General features: G+C 37.1%; 1 protein-coding gene and 1 pseudogene across 1 annotated transcript; one reads left to right on the top strand and one right to left on the bottom strand.

Annotated features, from left to right (window-relative positions):
• Positions 1–2,156: 2,156 nt before the first annotated feature.
• On the bottom strand, positions 2,157–5,662 carry LOC120123176 (annotated as a pseudogene).
• Positions 5,663–8,342: 2,680 nt separating this feature from the next.
• LOC120123134 (leucine-rich repeat receptor-like serine/threonine-protein kinase BAM3) lies at positions 8,343–13,178 on the top strand. The gene is made up of 3 exons (XM_039142099.1): positions 8,343–10,767; positions 10,841–11,070; positions 12,792–13,178. The coding sequence occupies exons 1-3, from the start codon at positions 8,381–8,383 to the stop codon at positions 13,130–13,132; spliced, it is 2,958 nt and encodes a 985-aa protein (XP_038998030.1). The 5' UTR covers positions 8,343–8,380; the 3' UTR covers positions 13,133–13,178.
• Positions 13,179–13,443: the final 265 nt, after the last annotated feature.

Here is a 13,443-nt window from a genome sequence, read left to right as displayed (position 1 = left end):
ACTCAATAGCATGAGGAATCTGTAAATGACCAAACATCTGTCGTAGATAGTCCAGTTGTTGACTAGAAAATGAACCACTCTCCACTGTCGTTACAACAGAGTTACAGTGAGATGGATGCGAGGAGGATTTGGATGGAGTCCAACTGGCTGGACGGCCATGGAGCTTCCAGCATTTATCACGAACATGACCAGGTTTTCGATAGTGATCACACCAGGGATGGCCTTTCTTAACACGAGTGTCACCGGATGAATGTGTATTTAAGGCAAAACTTTCAACGATTAGAGGAAGCAACAGAGAGCGGCGGATTTCTTCGCATCGACCTTCAGAGAACACCTCGCGAAGAGACAGAAGAGGCTTGGTGCCCAGAATCCGGCTACAGACATCAAGAGAGACGGACAGTCCCGATAGGAATTGAAAAATACGTCTTTTTTCAAGTAGCCCTTTGTAAAGTTTGGCATCTGCACCGATTTTCCAATCGGGAAACTCAAACAGATCAATTTGTTTCCATAAGCGAGACAACTGAGTGAAGTATTGGGTAACAGTGAGATCGCCCTGCTTCAAGTCGTTGATTCGACATTCAATGGAAAACAGTGCGGACGAGTTTTCCTGATTGGAGTAGGTCTCCTTGACAGTGTTCCAAATTTCGTGTAGAGCATGAAATTCGTGCTAATGTTAGGCAGCATAGAGTTGAGGAGCCAGGACATAATCGTGGTGTTCTCGGTGAGCCAAGAGTCGTATTGGGGGTTAGAGGGATCAGAGACTGGTATATTGTTAGAGAGATATTGTTGTTTTCGGTGACTGGCGATGAACAGACGCACGGATTGAGACCAGACAATGTAATTCTCACTATTTAGACGATGACAAATAATGGATAAGGAAACCAAGTCGGAAGGAGATGACTGAACAATGGAAGTTTCAGCCTCTGATGGCAGATTAGACGAAGAAGGATATGCCATGACTGTTGAGGAATTGAGAGCTTGGGATATGTCGCAAACTAGCAGGGAACACTGCTATAGGTGACAATCGGAGAATTGAGGAGATCGGCGCTAGGATGAGTATCGAATGGGTTGTGCGACAAAAAGACAATTACCAACAACAGCGGAACAGGTACCAAAGAGTAGCAGAACAGGTACCAAACAACAAAACGGGAAGGGTTACCGCTGTGAAGAGGGCAGCGTTGGACCGACGGCGCGACAAGAGTAGTATGGCGATGAGAGCAGCGCTACGACAGAAGCAGCACTGCTATGGTTCCGTAACAAGGAAGATGGCGCTGCGAAGGGGTTGTGCTACAAAGAGGGTGATGCTGCTACAAAGAGGGTGATGCTGCGATGAGGATGGTGCTGCAAAGGGTGCGGCGATGGGAGAAGAACGCTGTGATGGGTGGTGTGTTGACAGGATTTCACAATTGAAAGGGCGGTAGTGCACAGCAGACACACTGTTGGTCGGAAGGATGACGAATGGCTGCGGCAACAAGGCTGGGATCGATGCCGACGACTGATACCATGTAGAAATAGAGTTTTTTCTTTCTGATAAATAGGGTTTTTGATTCTGAAATTATTTTTCTTCAAAGAACAATTGCATATTACACAAGATGGATTTTTATATACATGAATTAGAGACCTAGATAAGATATGAGTCATATTTTCTACAAATTATGAGATAGTTTTATATATAAGTTAGAATTAAGAGTTTAACTTAAACACTACTTACATTTAATACATACTTTAGAAAACATGAGAGATACAAATATGATTTCAACTATTGCAATCCAGATTACCTTTCTCAAATATAAATAATATAGAAAAAATAAAAGAGAGGGGGATGAAAAAAAAAGATTGGTGCAACAGAAATTCACTTATAGACATGAACATTGAGGAAATTAGTTACCTTTCGGGCCACTTTAGCAGCGGTAGCTACACCTTTATCAATGAAATATCCCAGGAAAGTTGGATCAGCCACACGGACCTGCACTCTAGACCCTTATCACTGTCCCTTTAAATAAAAAAATATCAATGAAAATTTTAACAAAACAAAGACAAACTCACCAATATATTATCAACACCATAACAATCAACATATTTAATCCCTCTTGAGGCCATATCCTCTAACAATCTCGAAGATTTCATAACTGAATAAAAAATTAGGAATACAATATTCATATATGATATAAAAGAAGAAAACATGAGACTTTAGTAGCTAGTTTGCACCTATTTGTACAAAACAATATATTATCAACACCATAACAATCAACATATTTAATCCCTCTTGAGGCCATATCCTCTAACAATCTCGAAGATTTCAGAACTGAATAAAAAATTAGGAATACAAGATTCATATATGATATAAAAGAAGAAAACATGAGACTTTAGTAGCTAGTTTGCACCTATTTGTACATTAGTTTCAAAATACCTGAATATACTCCTCCATTCCCATCTGGAGACTTAGCTACCTGGCTTAGAAAAAAGGCACTCATGTGACCACCACAATTGAAACAGTATGCTACTTAGAACAAGAAGCAGATTGTGAAATAAAAGAATATTATTGTCAGCCAAATGAAAATCCTTCAAGTATTAAAGCTTCTATGAGAATAGTGTAGCAGGAATGCTGTTGCTTTATGCAACAGAATCAGAAGTAACTTTTCCATCCTAAAACTTGCAGACAGGTAGGTTTACATCATTTCAGAAATCATCATTACTTTACAAGAATTCTCAACCCTATAGTGCAGTTGCAATGTTAGTGCAGAAACATGTGACACAGATCATTTGTATTTTAAGGGCCAGTTCTCCATTGTTGTTGGAGTTTGACAATCGCTTTTAAAAAGTGTTCTTGAAAATGTGTTATGAAACTTCCAGGCAAATATATTCAGATGACGTTTTAACCAAAGTTTTTTGTTTATTTACTAGCACATTTAGTGAAAGAAACCATACCTTGTATGAAGTGTCCATTATATATTGACCATTCTTTGAGATACAAGGTATGGTGCCTTGCTGGAAGAAAGTAACCTGCACAATGTCCAGACTTAAAAGTCAGCAAAATTAACAAGGATAGAGCATAAAGAAATCAGATAATCAGAAACATCTTACTTAATCTGCTTCAAGACCAAAATATTTATGACCCTCAAAGAATTTGCGTGTTGCATCATCAGTAAACGGGCTAGTCATTATGTAACAGTGTATTGCCACCAAACCAGCTGAACCTGCAGATACCTAATCATCAGTATAACCAACAAACAGATAGAATCATAGTAGTAGATAAGAAGTTTACCCTCATTCATAGCTTGTGTAGCTAGCCTTTGAATACACAAAATCCGCTCAGCCTGGAGTTTAAAAAGTGACTTCACAGAAGGTAGTTCAATGTCTAAAATGAAAAACAAAAAAAATTATAAACAATAAATTTGAAGTAAAAACATACATACTTTTTTAGGGTTGTATATGAACTTGGCATAAAGAATACACCTCAGTTCTGTTTGTCTGTTTATCTTTGAGTTTGTATTTGTTAAAATTTCAAAATTGTACATGTGTTTGTTGCCCAAAGTTTTGTTTGAGTTCTTTCCCTTTAATTGAATGAACTTGTTTAAAAACATTAAACTAACATATTCATGAACACATAACCAAATATGATTTGCAACACAATTTTTTCATGAATAATAAACAAACAAATCTAAATAAATTTAAGCAAACAAGCAAATAAAAATGTTTATTATTTTTGGATACAAAATAAAAATATAGCATAAATACTAATAATTATACTATACATAGATAAAATAAAACACAAATAATAAAATATTATTTGCACTATAATTGAACAATAGGAAAGTTTCAAACGACTTCGTAAACAATCTTTACACAATTCATAAACGAACTTGTTCATTAATATAAATGCAATGAATACACTTCATTAGAATTTATTTCATTTATCAGATGTGCCTAAAATTCTTGTAGATGATCATTTATATTCAGCAAATGCGTTGCTCATTTACAGAGCTAGGCTTCTTAAACAAAGAAACAAAAGATATATGCAGACTTTACTAAAGAAAATATAATATAAAGCTAATCAGATTTAAATATTTAATAAAGCGTTTCCGATATAATTTACTATCCAAGAAGTTCATTAGTTAAATTTTTTTCCCTCCTCAATTGTTTTCTATTTATCGAACATGTTTCCTTCTAAATCTTTCTGATTAATGCACTTTTCCAGAACCTTACCATCCATCTATAGCCCAGAATTATACAGTAATTTTATAACTCAGAGAGTTCTGCAACCAAGAAGAGTGAGAATAGAAAAGGATTAAACATGTGTTAACTCCTTTAATTTTCAGAAAGGACATTCATTCCCTGAACATTTCCCGTTCAGAGCACAAAATAGCTTGATGACCATCATCCAAAGAAACTTGAATGTAGCATAAGATTTTCAAAATCATGTCAGTAATGTGGAAAAGGTACTCATTGAAACATCCCTTCGGATCTGAACTTCCGAGCCGAGTACCCTGTAATACATTTCAATCAATCATACAAAGATAAAACAAAAGCTGGAAAAGGGTTAGGTAAACATGGACAATTAGATTCTTTCAGTAATGGAAAAGTAGAGAATCCTGTAAAGCTATGTTTTAACGAAACAACAATTATTGCAGAAACAGATTGAAGCATCCACTTTGTAGGTTAAGACATGTTATCACTAATTATCATTATCAGACATTCAATAAAGCAACATCATACCAACCATTAGTGATTATCCACTTAAATCTTACTGGGGTCTGCTTTTTGCATTAAAAAAGAACACATTGGTGACAAAAATGTCATGTCTAAGGTGGGAACCACTCTAAGGAAAATCATTCCACAATTATGGTCAGAGGTAGATAAACTCATCAACCAAGAACCCCTAACAATAACACCATGTATTAGGTAGAAGGGAAAGAAGGTGCAAAGAAAAATTACTCTTTCCATCCTTTCCTTTCTGGAAGATAAAAATAGTGTATATGTAACTTTCACTCCCCATTTTTTACCATTCTCTCCATTATCCTTCCTGTATGTTACCAGGTGATGCATGGAATATAAATCAAATAGGAATCAATACCTGTCCACCAGACAGGAGCAAAACAGCCAATTTGCCTTCCGAGATAGCCTTCAATCCCATCTTTCCCGCCCCTCCATCGTTCTCTCCTCCACCGATGACACGCAGCTCTCCGGAACCGACTCTATTGCTACCACCGGCAGTCCTAAAAGCCATAAAAAAGACAATCATATTGAAGAATAAACCAAAATAGAGAGGAAGTAAAGATTTCTATACATGTATGTACGTACCATGGGATCGCAGCGAGCAGCGAATGATCGATCTATTCTGGAAAGATCCAAACTCTGAAGAATGGAAGCAAAATCGAATTACTCCTTAAGTAAGAACAAAGTTAAGCTGCATGCTTTTAAGTGGAACTTGTTTGGAATTGAAATTTTTCAATCAAGCTTTAGAATCGAAATTGAATAATTGGATTGTGACCTGGATATCGTTGAGAAGGAGGTGTCGTTCTTGAGGGGAGAGCTCGTCGCAGAGGGAAAAAACGTGTTCCTGGCCGTAATCTTTGAGCCTCTCCATCAATTGCTGAGGAGGTGCGGTAGGTGCAGCACCGGTGTCGTTGTCTATTCCCATCGCCACCGTCGGCTCCCTCATTTTTGTTGTTACCAAACAAAACAAATTGTTTAGGTTTTCCTTCACTTCGCAGGGTGAGATCCCTGTGTTGATTTTATTTAGCCTGCGAATGTAATAGAGGAGACGGGTGAGGCAAAGACAAATGACAGAGTAACGGACAGAAGCACTGTGGCATCCAAATAGATGAAATCCCCGTTATGCCCTCTCTCCATTGCAAATTACTTGCATTTTCCTTTTCAAACAAACAAGGCAGTAATGAATCAATCAGGTGTTCTGTCTTGATTTGATTCGGATGTCAACTTTAGGGTTGTTAACTCTCCGGCTCTATTTTGAAAATCGGACTTGGTCGGTTGGTTCAACCTGTTTAACCGGAAATCGTTGCTTAGTCTGGTTCAATCTAAATCGGTTGAATCGTTATTAGTGAACCGGTCAGAACTGCTGAACTGTTCGAATCGGATCGGCTGAAATCAGGAAAAAACCGAGAAAAATCGGGATTTTTTTTTTAAATTAAGCCAAACAATGTCATTTGTTAAACGAGCCAAGTCGAACTTGAGTATTGCTGAGCTCGACTCGAACTTGAAAACTTTAAAAGTAAGCTCAACTCAACTCAAACTCACAAGCTAAAAATTATCAAGTTCAACTCAAACTCGAAATATAATATTAAAACTTGAACTCAAAAAAAAATAGAAGCTCGATTGAAGCCTAAAATTCGAGCTTGATTGAAGTGAAAGAATAGTTCACTCAATGCTCACCAAAAGGCTCCATGATTTTGAATGTCAAATTACCTCTATTATTTATAGAAGTTAGTTGTGATGCGCTTCTATGTTTCTTAGCAATGTGAGATTGTTTTGTTCTCATATTTTTACTCTTTAGACTTTTGGGATGTTCTTCTATGTTTCTTAGCATTGTGGGATTGTTTTTAAAAAAAATTAAATCAAACAATATCATTTTGTTATGATTTTTTTAACCCCAAATTTATTTTTAATTATAGTTATATAATTATATTTATTATTTAATATGTTTTACCTTAAATATTATGTTGTAGTTAATTTGAATATTTTATTTCACTTGTTTTTATGGTTTTTAACTTATATATGTTATGACTTGTTTTGAATATTAGTTGTGATATAAAAAATTATTTTTTATTAAATATTTTTGGTATTTTTATTTAATTTTTTAAATAATTATAACGTCGTCCGGTTCTTCTGACCGGTCGGACCGATTCGACCGGTTGAATCAATAAACCGATAGCATGACCGGTTCACTAACCAATCTGCTAACCGATCCGATTCTGAAAACCATGCTCTCTGGGGCCGTAATAAATCTATGCTCATCCTCCAACTCCAAATTCTTTCTTTTAAATGTAAATTCTCTAAATTATTAAGCATGATATTAAAATTCAAGTTTGATAATTTTCTATTTTTTAAATACTTTAATATTTAATATTTTATTTTAAAATAAAATAATTCTAATTAATAATCATTGATGTGACAATCATTTGTGTCTAAAATATTAATTTGAGATCGTTATGTATACATAAATGATGATACACTAATATTATGTTATAACTTTAAAGGTATGTTATACATCACATCATCGCTTATGCATATATAATAATGTTTTTTTATTCCTTATAATCATATAATAGGGTTATATTATTACTTTAGATGCTTAAAACATATCATGTTACCCGTTAATATGCATATCACTTTGAATATATTAAACTTATCACATCATTATTTATGTATATGCGACAGTATCATATCATGAATTTAGACATGACATATGTATTTTGTCATTATTTTAGGCCTACATAATTTATCGCATCATTAATTTAGATATGTGGTATGTGTCACATCATCGTTTAAATACATAATGGTGTGACATGATCATTTTAGATATGCAATATATATCACATTATCGTTTTTGATACGTGGTTTGCATCAAATCATCATTCTGAACATGTGATATATGTCAAATAATTACTTATGTACATGTGACATATACAATTTTATAATTTTGAACATATATAACCGATCATATCAACAACAAACGCTACCATTAGTGAATTAATCATTTTTATTTAATCACTCTCGAAATAAAAAATATTGAGTATCAAATGAATAATAAAAAGAGGACAAAGATGTTAGGTTGATTTTTTATTTTTTTTTTGCATTATGCCAAATTAATAAATCCACCGGTCGTAATTACTATTTATTATATCATCGTGGCAATAAAGCAGAATGGATTGTGGGGATAGCCGACAAACGTGTTCAAAGAAAGGAATTGAATCTTCGACTATATATTCGTAGGCATGGATATTGGGCAAGTGAAGTGGCCCATAATTGAAGAACGTAGGACCACATTAACAATAGGCTTCGAGTTGTTAGTTAAGAGCCCAAGACATAAAACATATATAAATATAAGCTTCAACCTGTGTGTAAATTTGCTGATCAAACGGTCTGTGGCAAGAGACGCAGTGTCTTTATGCAAACAATGCTTTTGCTTTAACTTTTGCTTTGCTTTTCTTTTCTTTTGATAAAGCAAAATGCCACACTGGCCTAAAGAGAAAGAGGGCCTTGGATGCTGTTAACGCGCAACTTTGCCTTTAGATTAGTTTCAAAGCTGCTCGCTTTCTCGCTCGCGACCATCCGTCTATTATTATTATAAATTGTGACTGAAACTAAGCCCCCATTGAACCACCTGGTCCACCCAGTATGCTCATCTGAACTAACACTCATGGTTTCAGATATGAAGTTTCTCTTCCTCTTTTCTCTCATCTTCTTCTTCTTCCTCTCTTCTTCTAATGGAGTTTCTGCACGTAATTCGTATGTCAAGAAGCAAGCATCGATCCTGGTTTCTGTAAAGCAACAGCTTGAATCCTCCAGTTCTACTGCTCTAGCTGATTGGAATGTCTCCAACTACTTGTCTCTTTGCTCTTGGACCGGCATCCAATGTGATGGGTTGAATACGTCGGTCGTTTCTCTTGATATAGCGAATTTTAACATCTCTGGTTCTCTCTCTCCGGTCATCGTCCAACTTCAAGGCCTTGTTAATCTCTCGGTGTCTGGTAACAGCTTCTCCGGTGAGTTTCCGCAAGATATACACAAGCTAAAGAGGCTCAAGTTTCTGAATATATCGAGAAATATGTTCACCGGAGAGCTGAACTGGGATTTCTCTCAGATGAAAGAGCTGGTGTCGCTAGATGTTTACGATAATAATTTCAATGGCTCACTCCCAGTAGGCGTCACTGAGCTTCCTAATCTCACGCACTTGAACTTTGGGGGCAATTACTTTAGCGGAGAAATTCCCGCAGTCTACGGTGGTTTGGAGGGGCTGGAATATCTTTCTCTTGCCGGAAATGATTTAAGCGGTCGTATTCCGGCTGAGCTGGGAAATCTAACGAATCTCAAGCAGCTTTTCCTGGGTTACTACAATGTGTTCGACGGCGGAATTCCAGCAGCGTTTGGGAAATTGGTCAATCTTGTACGATTGGACCTAGCAAACTGTAGCCTGGACGGTCCGATTCCTTCCCAAGTCGGACACTTGAGGCAACTGGATACTCTCTTCTTGCAAACGAATGAGATCAGCGGTGAAATTCCTCCTCAACTAGGCAATCTGAGTAACTTGAAATCTCTTGACCTTTCGAACAATATGCTAACAGGGGAGATTCCACTCGAGTTATCTACTCTTCGTCGACTCATCCTCCTCAACTTATTTGTCAACAGGTTCCATGGCGAGATCCCTGATTTCATTGCCGAGTTACCCGAGTTGGAAGTCCTGAAGCTGTGGCACAATAATTTGACAGGTTCAATTCCTTCAAAGCTGGGAGAGAATGGTAGATTGGTGGAGCTTGATTTGTCAACTAATAAGCTCACTGGTTTAATCCCAAAATCTCTTTGCTTGGGAAGGAAGCTGCAGATCTTGATTCTGTTCGACAATTTCTTGTTCGGCACTCTACCGGAGGATCTTAGTGAATGTGATACATTATCAAGAGTTCGGATGGGACACAATTATCTTACAGGATCGATACCGAACGGATTGCTTTTCTTACCGGAGCTATCGCTTCTGGAGTTGCACGACAATGACCTAACCGGAAGAATCCCACAGGATACAGGGAGGATACCGACGAAACTAGGCCAGCTGAATCTTTCAAACAACAAGTTATCAGGTTCACTTCCGACTTCGATCGGAAATTTCTCTGGCTTGCAGCTTCTGCTACTTGGTTCCAACAGATTCACTGGACAAATTCCATCCGAAATTGGCCGACTGAAAGCTGTGCTGAAGTTGGATATGAGTAGAAATAACTTGTCAGGTACAATACCATCCGAGTTAGGCGATTGTCCCCTACTAACATACATTGATTTGAGCCAGAACCAACTAACTGGTCCAATCCCTGTTCAAATCGCTCAAATTCACATACTCAATTACCTCAATGTGTCTTGGAACAACTTAAACGAAAGCCTTCCAAAGGAAATTGGTTCCATAAAAAGCCTAACGAGTGCAGATTTTTCTCACAACAACTTGTCCGGATCAATACCGCAGTTCGGACAGTACTCATTTTTCAACTTGACATCCTTCGTAGGAAACCCTCAGCTTTGTGGATCATACTCGAACACTTGTGAGTATTCTTCGTTGGACCATCACCAGGGTGGCACCAAGTCTCAAGTGCCTGCAAAATACAAGTTCCTTTTCGCATTGGGACTCCTGGCTTGTTCATTGATATTTGCAGCTTTTACAATCATCAAAACCCGAAAAGGTCGAAGAAGTTCACATCAATGGAAGCTGACGGCTTTCCAGAAGCTCGAATTCAGAAGCCAAGACATACTGGAATGCATAAAAGAGAACAATGTGATAGGGAGAGGTGGAGCAGGCATTGTGTACAGAGGAATCATGCCAAACGGAGAACAAGTAGCAGTGAAGAAGCTATTAACCATAAGCAAAGGTTGTTCCCATGATAATGGCCTCTCAGCAGAAATACAGACTTTGGGTAAGATTCGACACAGGAACATCGTGCGCCTGCTGGGATTCTGTTCCAATAAAGACACCAATCTTCTAGTCTACGAATACATGCCAAATGGAAGCTTGGGCGAGGTCCTTCACGGAAAGGACGGTGGCTATCTCAGGTTAACGGTCGCCCTGAAAATTTTAATTTCACATATAATTTAACATAAATTCATGCTTTCATCTCTGACTCAGGTGGGATACGAGGCTGAAAATAGCCATGGAGGCTGCAAAAGGCCTGTGTTACCTGCATCATGATTGTTCACCACTCATACTCCATAGGGATGTCAAGTCCAACAACATTTTACTAAACTCGGATTTCGAGGCTCATGTTGCAGATTTCGGGCTTGCTAAGTTCTTGCAAGGCACTGAAACTTCGGAGTGCATGTCAGCCATTGCTGGTTCATACGGTTATATTGCTCCAGGTACATCCACTTGATTCTACATCTGTTTTGATCCTGTTTAGTATGTAAACCGTTGCACCGTTTGATTGAGAACCATATTGACCCCATCTTTACAGCAAATAGATTTGATAATCATCTGTCTAACACAGATGAGTTGGGTGTTGCATGTCCTGCAAATTATAAATGTTTGCACCAATCACTCGCAAACTTTTTTTTGACTGAAAACCTAGCAAGATTGCTTAGTAGAATAACACATTAATGCATTGGAATCCAAAGCCTACCCTCCGGCCCCTCTCCTTAAGATCTTGATTGGGATTAGGAATTGGCATTTGACTAAATATGAACGGATCAAGGTTTTTTTTTAAAAGATGTGATCAGTTGGGTCGGATTCAGTTTAGAGTGAAAAAATAAAGATCCGAGATAATATTATAAAATATATATATATTTAGAGATAATTATAATAATATATATTTATATTATTTTTTCAATTGTCTTTGTTCTATCTAATAAAAATAAAGGTAAATTATACCGTTCCTCATTGAACTATACTCTCTCTCCTATTTTTTTCACCCAACTTTCAATTTGGTCAATTTGCTCACTGAACTTTATCATTTTGCTCACTCGACCATTTTCTCTATATAGGCTGATGATGTGACATTTTTATTATTATTTTAATTTTAAAAATAAAATAAAAATAGAAGGTGGTCAGATTCCACTACCGACCACCGTCAACCGCTATAGATAGTGGTCGTTCGATCCTAAAATGGAATGGGTCTCTTCACCTCGACAACTTGAGTCCAAATTCGACCTCTATTTTGTAAGATTTTACTCCGAAATCCACGAATTTGAGATTGAAAGTGAGGAAACCGAAACATTTCAGTCCAAATTCACGGATCTTATGACATTTTTCGGTGAAACAACCGCCAGATTCGAACTCAGGGTGTCGAAACAAACATACCCATGAAATTTGGGACTGAACAAACACCATCTACGGCGGTCGACGGTGGCCTGAATGAAAATAACATGGTGGCTGGAGAAAAAATGAAGAAGAGAAGGAAAAAGGATAAATTACACCATGAGTTATTGAACTTTACTCTGTCTTCTATTTTACTCACTAAAACGTCGTTTTGGAGTATATTTGAGTTTTTTAAAATGACGCCGTTTTGATGTCTGTGACACGTCATAATGTTGTTAAATAGTTAACAGTAGAGTGAGCAAAATGATTTAATTTGTAAAATTCAGTGAGTAAATTGATCAAATTGAAAGTTGGGTGAAAAAGTTAGGAGAGAGAGTAAAGTTCAGTGAGGAACGATGTAATTTACCCTAAAAATAAATGATATATATATGAGCACAAATTTTAACCTAAAAATGGATTTTTAATTCAGGTAAAACATTCTAAATTCGGATTAGATGAAATACAAGAGGAGAAATCTAATTTTTAAATTAGATTCGAATTAATTAAAAGCCCGACTTGAGCAACCCTAATTGGGATCTATCTCTAAGCCTCCCCTAAGTCCTAAAAAGAGAAAGACGTGTAATGTATGCAGAAAGAATAGACAAATAAATGAAAGAAGAACTCCACCCACTTTTTCTTTTACCTCTCCGGTAGACTCTGCTTGGGGAAGAGAGCTAAGCTTTATTTCTTTTTGTGTATCTACGTCAATGTATGCAGAAATAATAGATAAATAAATGAAAGAAAGAAGCAAGGTAAGATCATGTTGTGTTAACTTTGATTATGACAGAGTATGCATACACTCTAAAAGTGGACGAGAAGAGCGACGTGTACAGCTTCGGAGTGGTGCTTTTGGAGCTGATAACGGGGCGGAGGCCGGTGGGTGAGTTCGGAGAAGAGGGGCTGGACATCGTGCAGTGGAGCAAGAGGGAGACTAAGATGAGAAAGGAAGGGGTGTTGAAGATATTGGACCAGAGAGTTTGGGATACGGTGCCGGAGGAGGAAGCCATGCAGGTTTTCTTTGTGGCCGTGTTGTGCGTGGAGGAGCACAGCGTGGAGCGACCCACCATGAGAGAAGTTGTTCAAATGCTTGCTCAGGCCAAGCACCCTAACACTTTTCACATGCAATGACTCTTTGTCTCTATTTATGTAATACACACCTTGTTTTTGGTTGATACCTTAATGGACATGTTAGTTTGTACTCGGAAACGCGTGCCAATTGAGATTTTTAAATATATGATATATTGTTACGTATCCATTTTACTAAAATTTAACTCAGAGTTAAAAAAAAAAATTCAGAGTCAAATGTCTGTTGTTATCTCTAAATATACAGATTAACGAATGGAACATATAAACCCTGCGGAGACTTTTTTTTTTACCGAGTGTTACTAATAAACAATGAATCAAATAACCAAATTTCACCACATTGTTTTCTCTATATG

Source organism: Hibiscus syriacus, unplaced genomic scaffold (genome assembly GCF_006381635.1).
Source record: "Hibiscus syriacus cultivar Baekdansim isolate YM2019G1 unplaced genomic scaffold, ASM638163v2 tig00110391_pilon, whole genome shotgun sequence".
Lineage (NCBI taxonomy): Eukaryota > Viridiplantae > Streptophyta > Magnoliopsida > Malvales > Malvaceae > Hibiscus > Hibiscus syriacus.
This window is presented reverse-complemented; position numbering and strand designations above follow the sequence as displayed.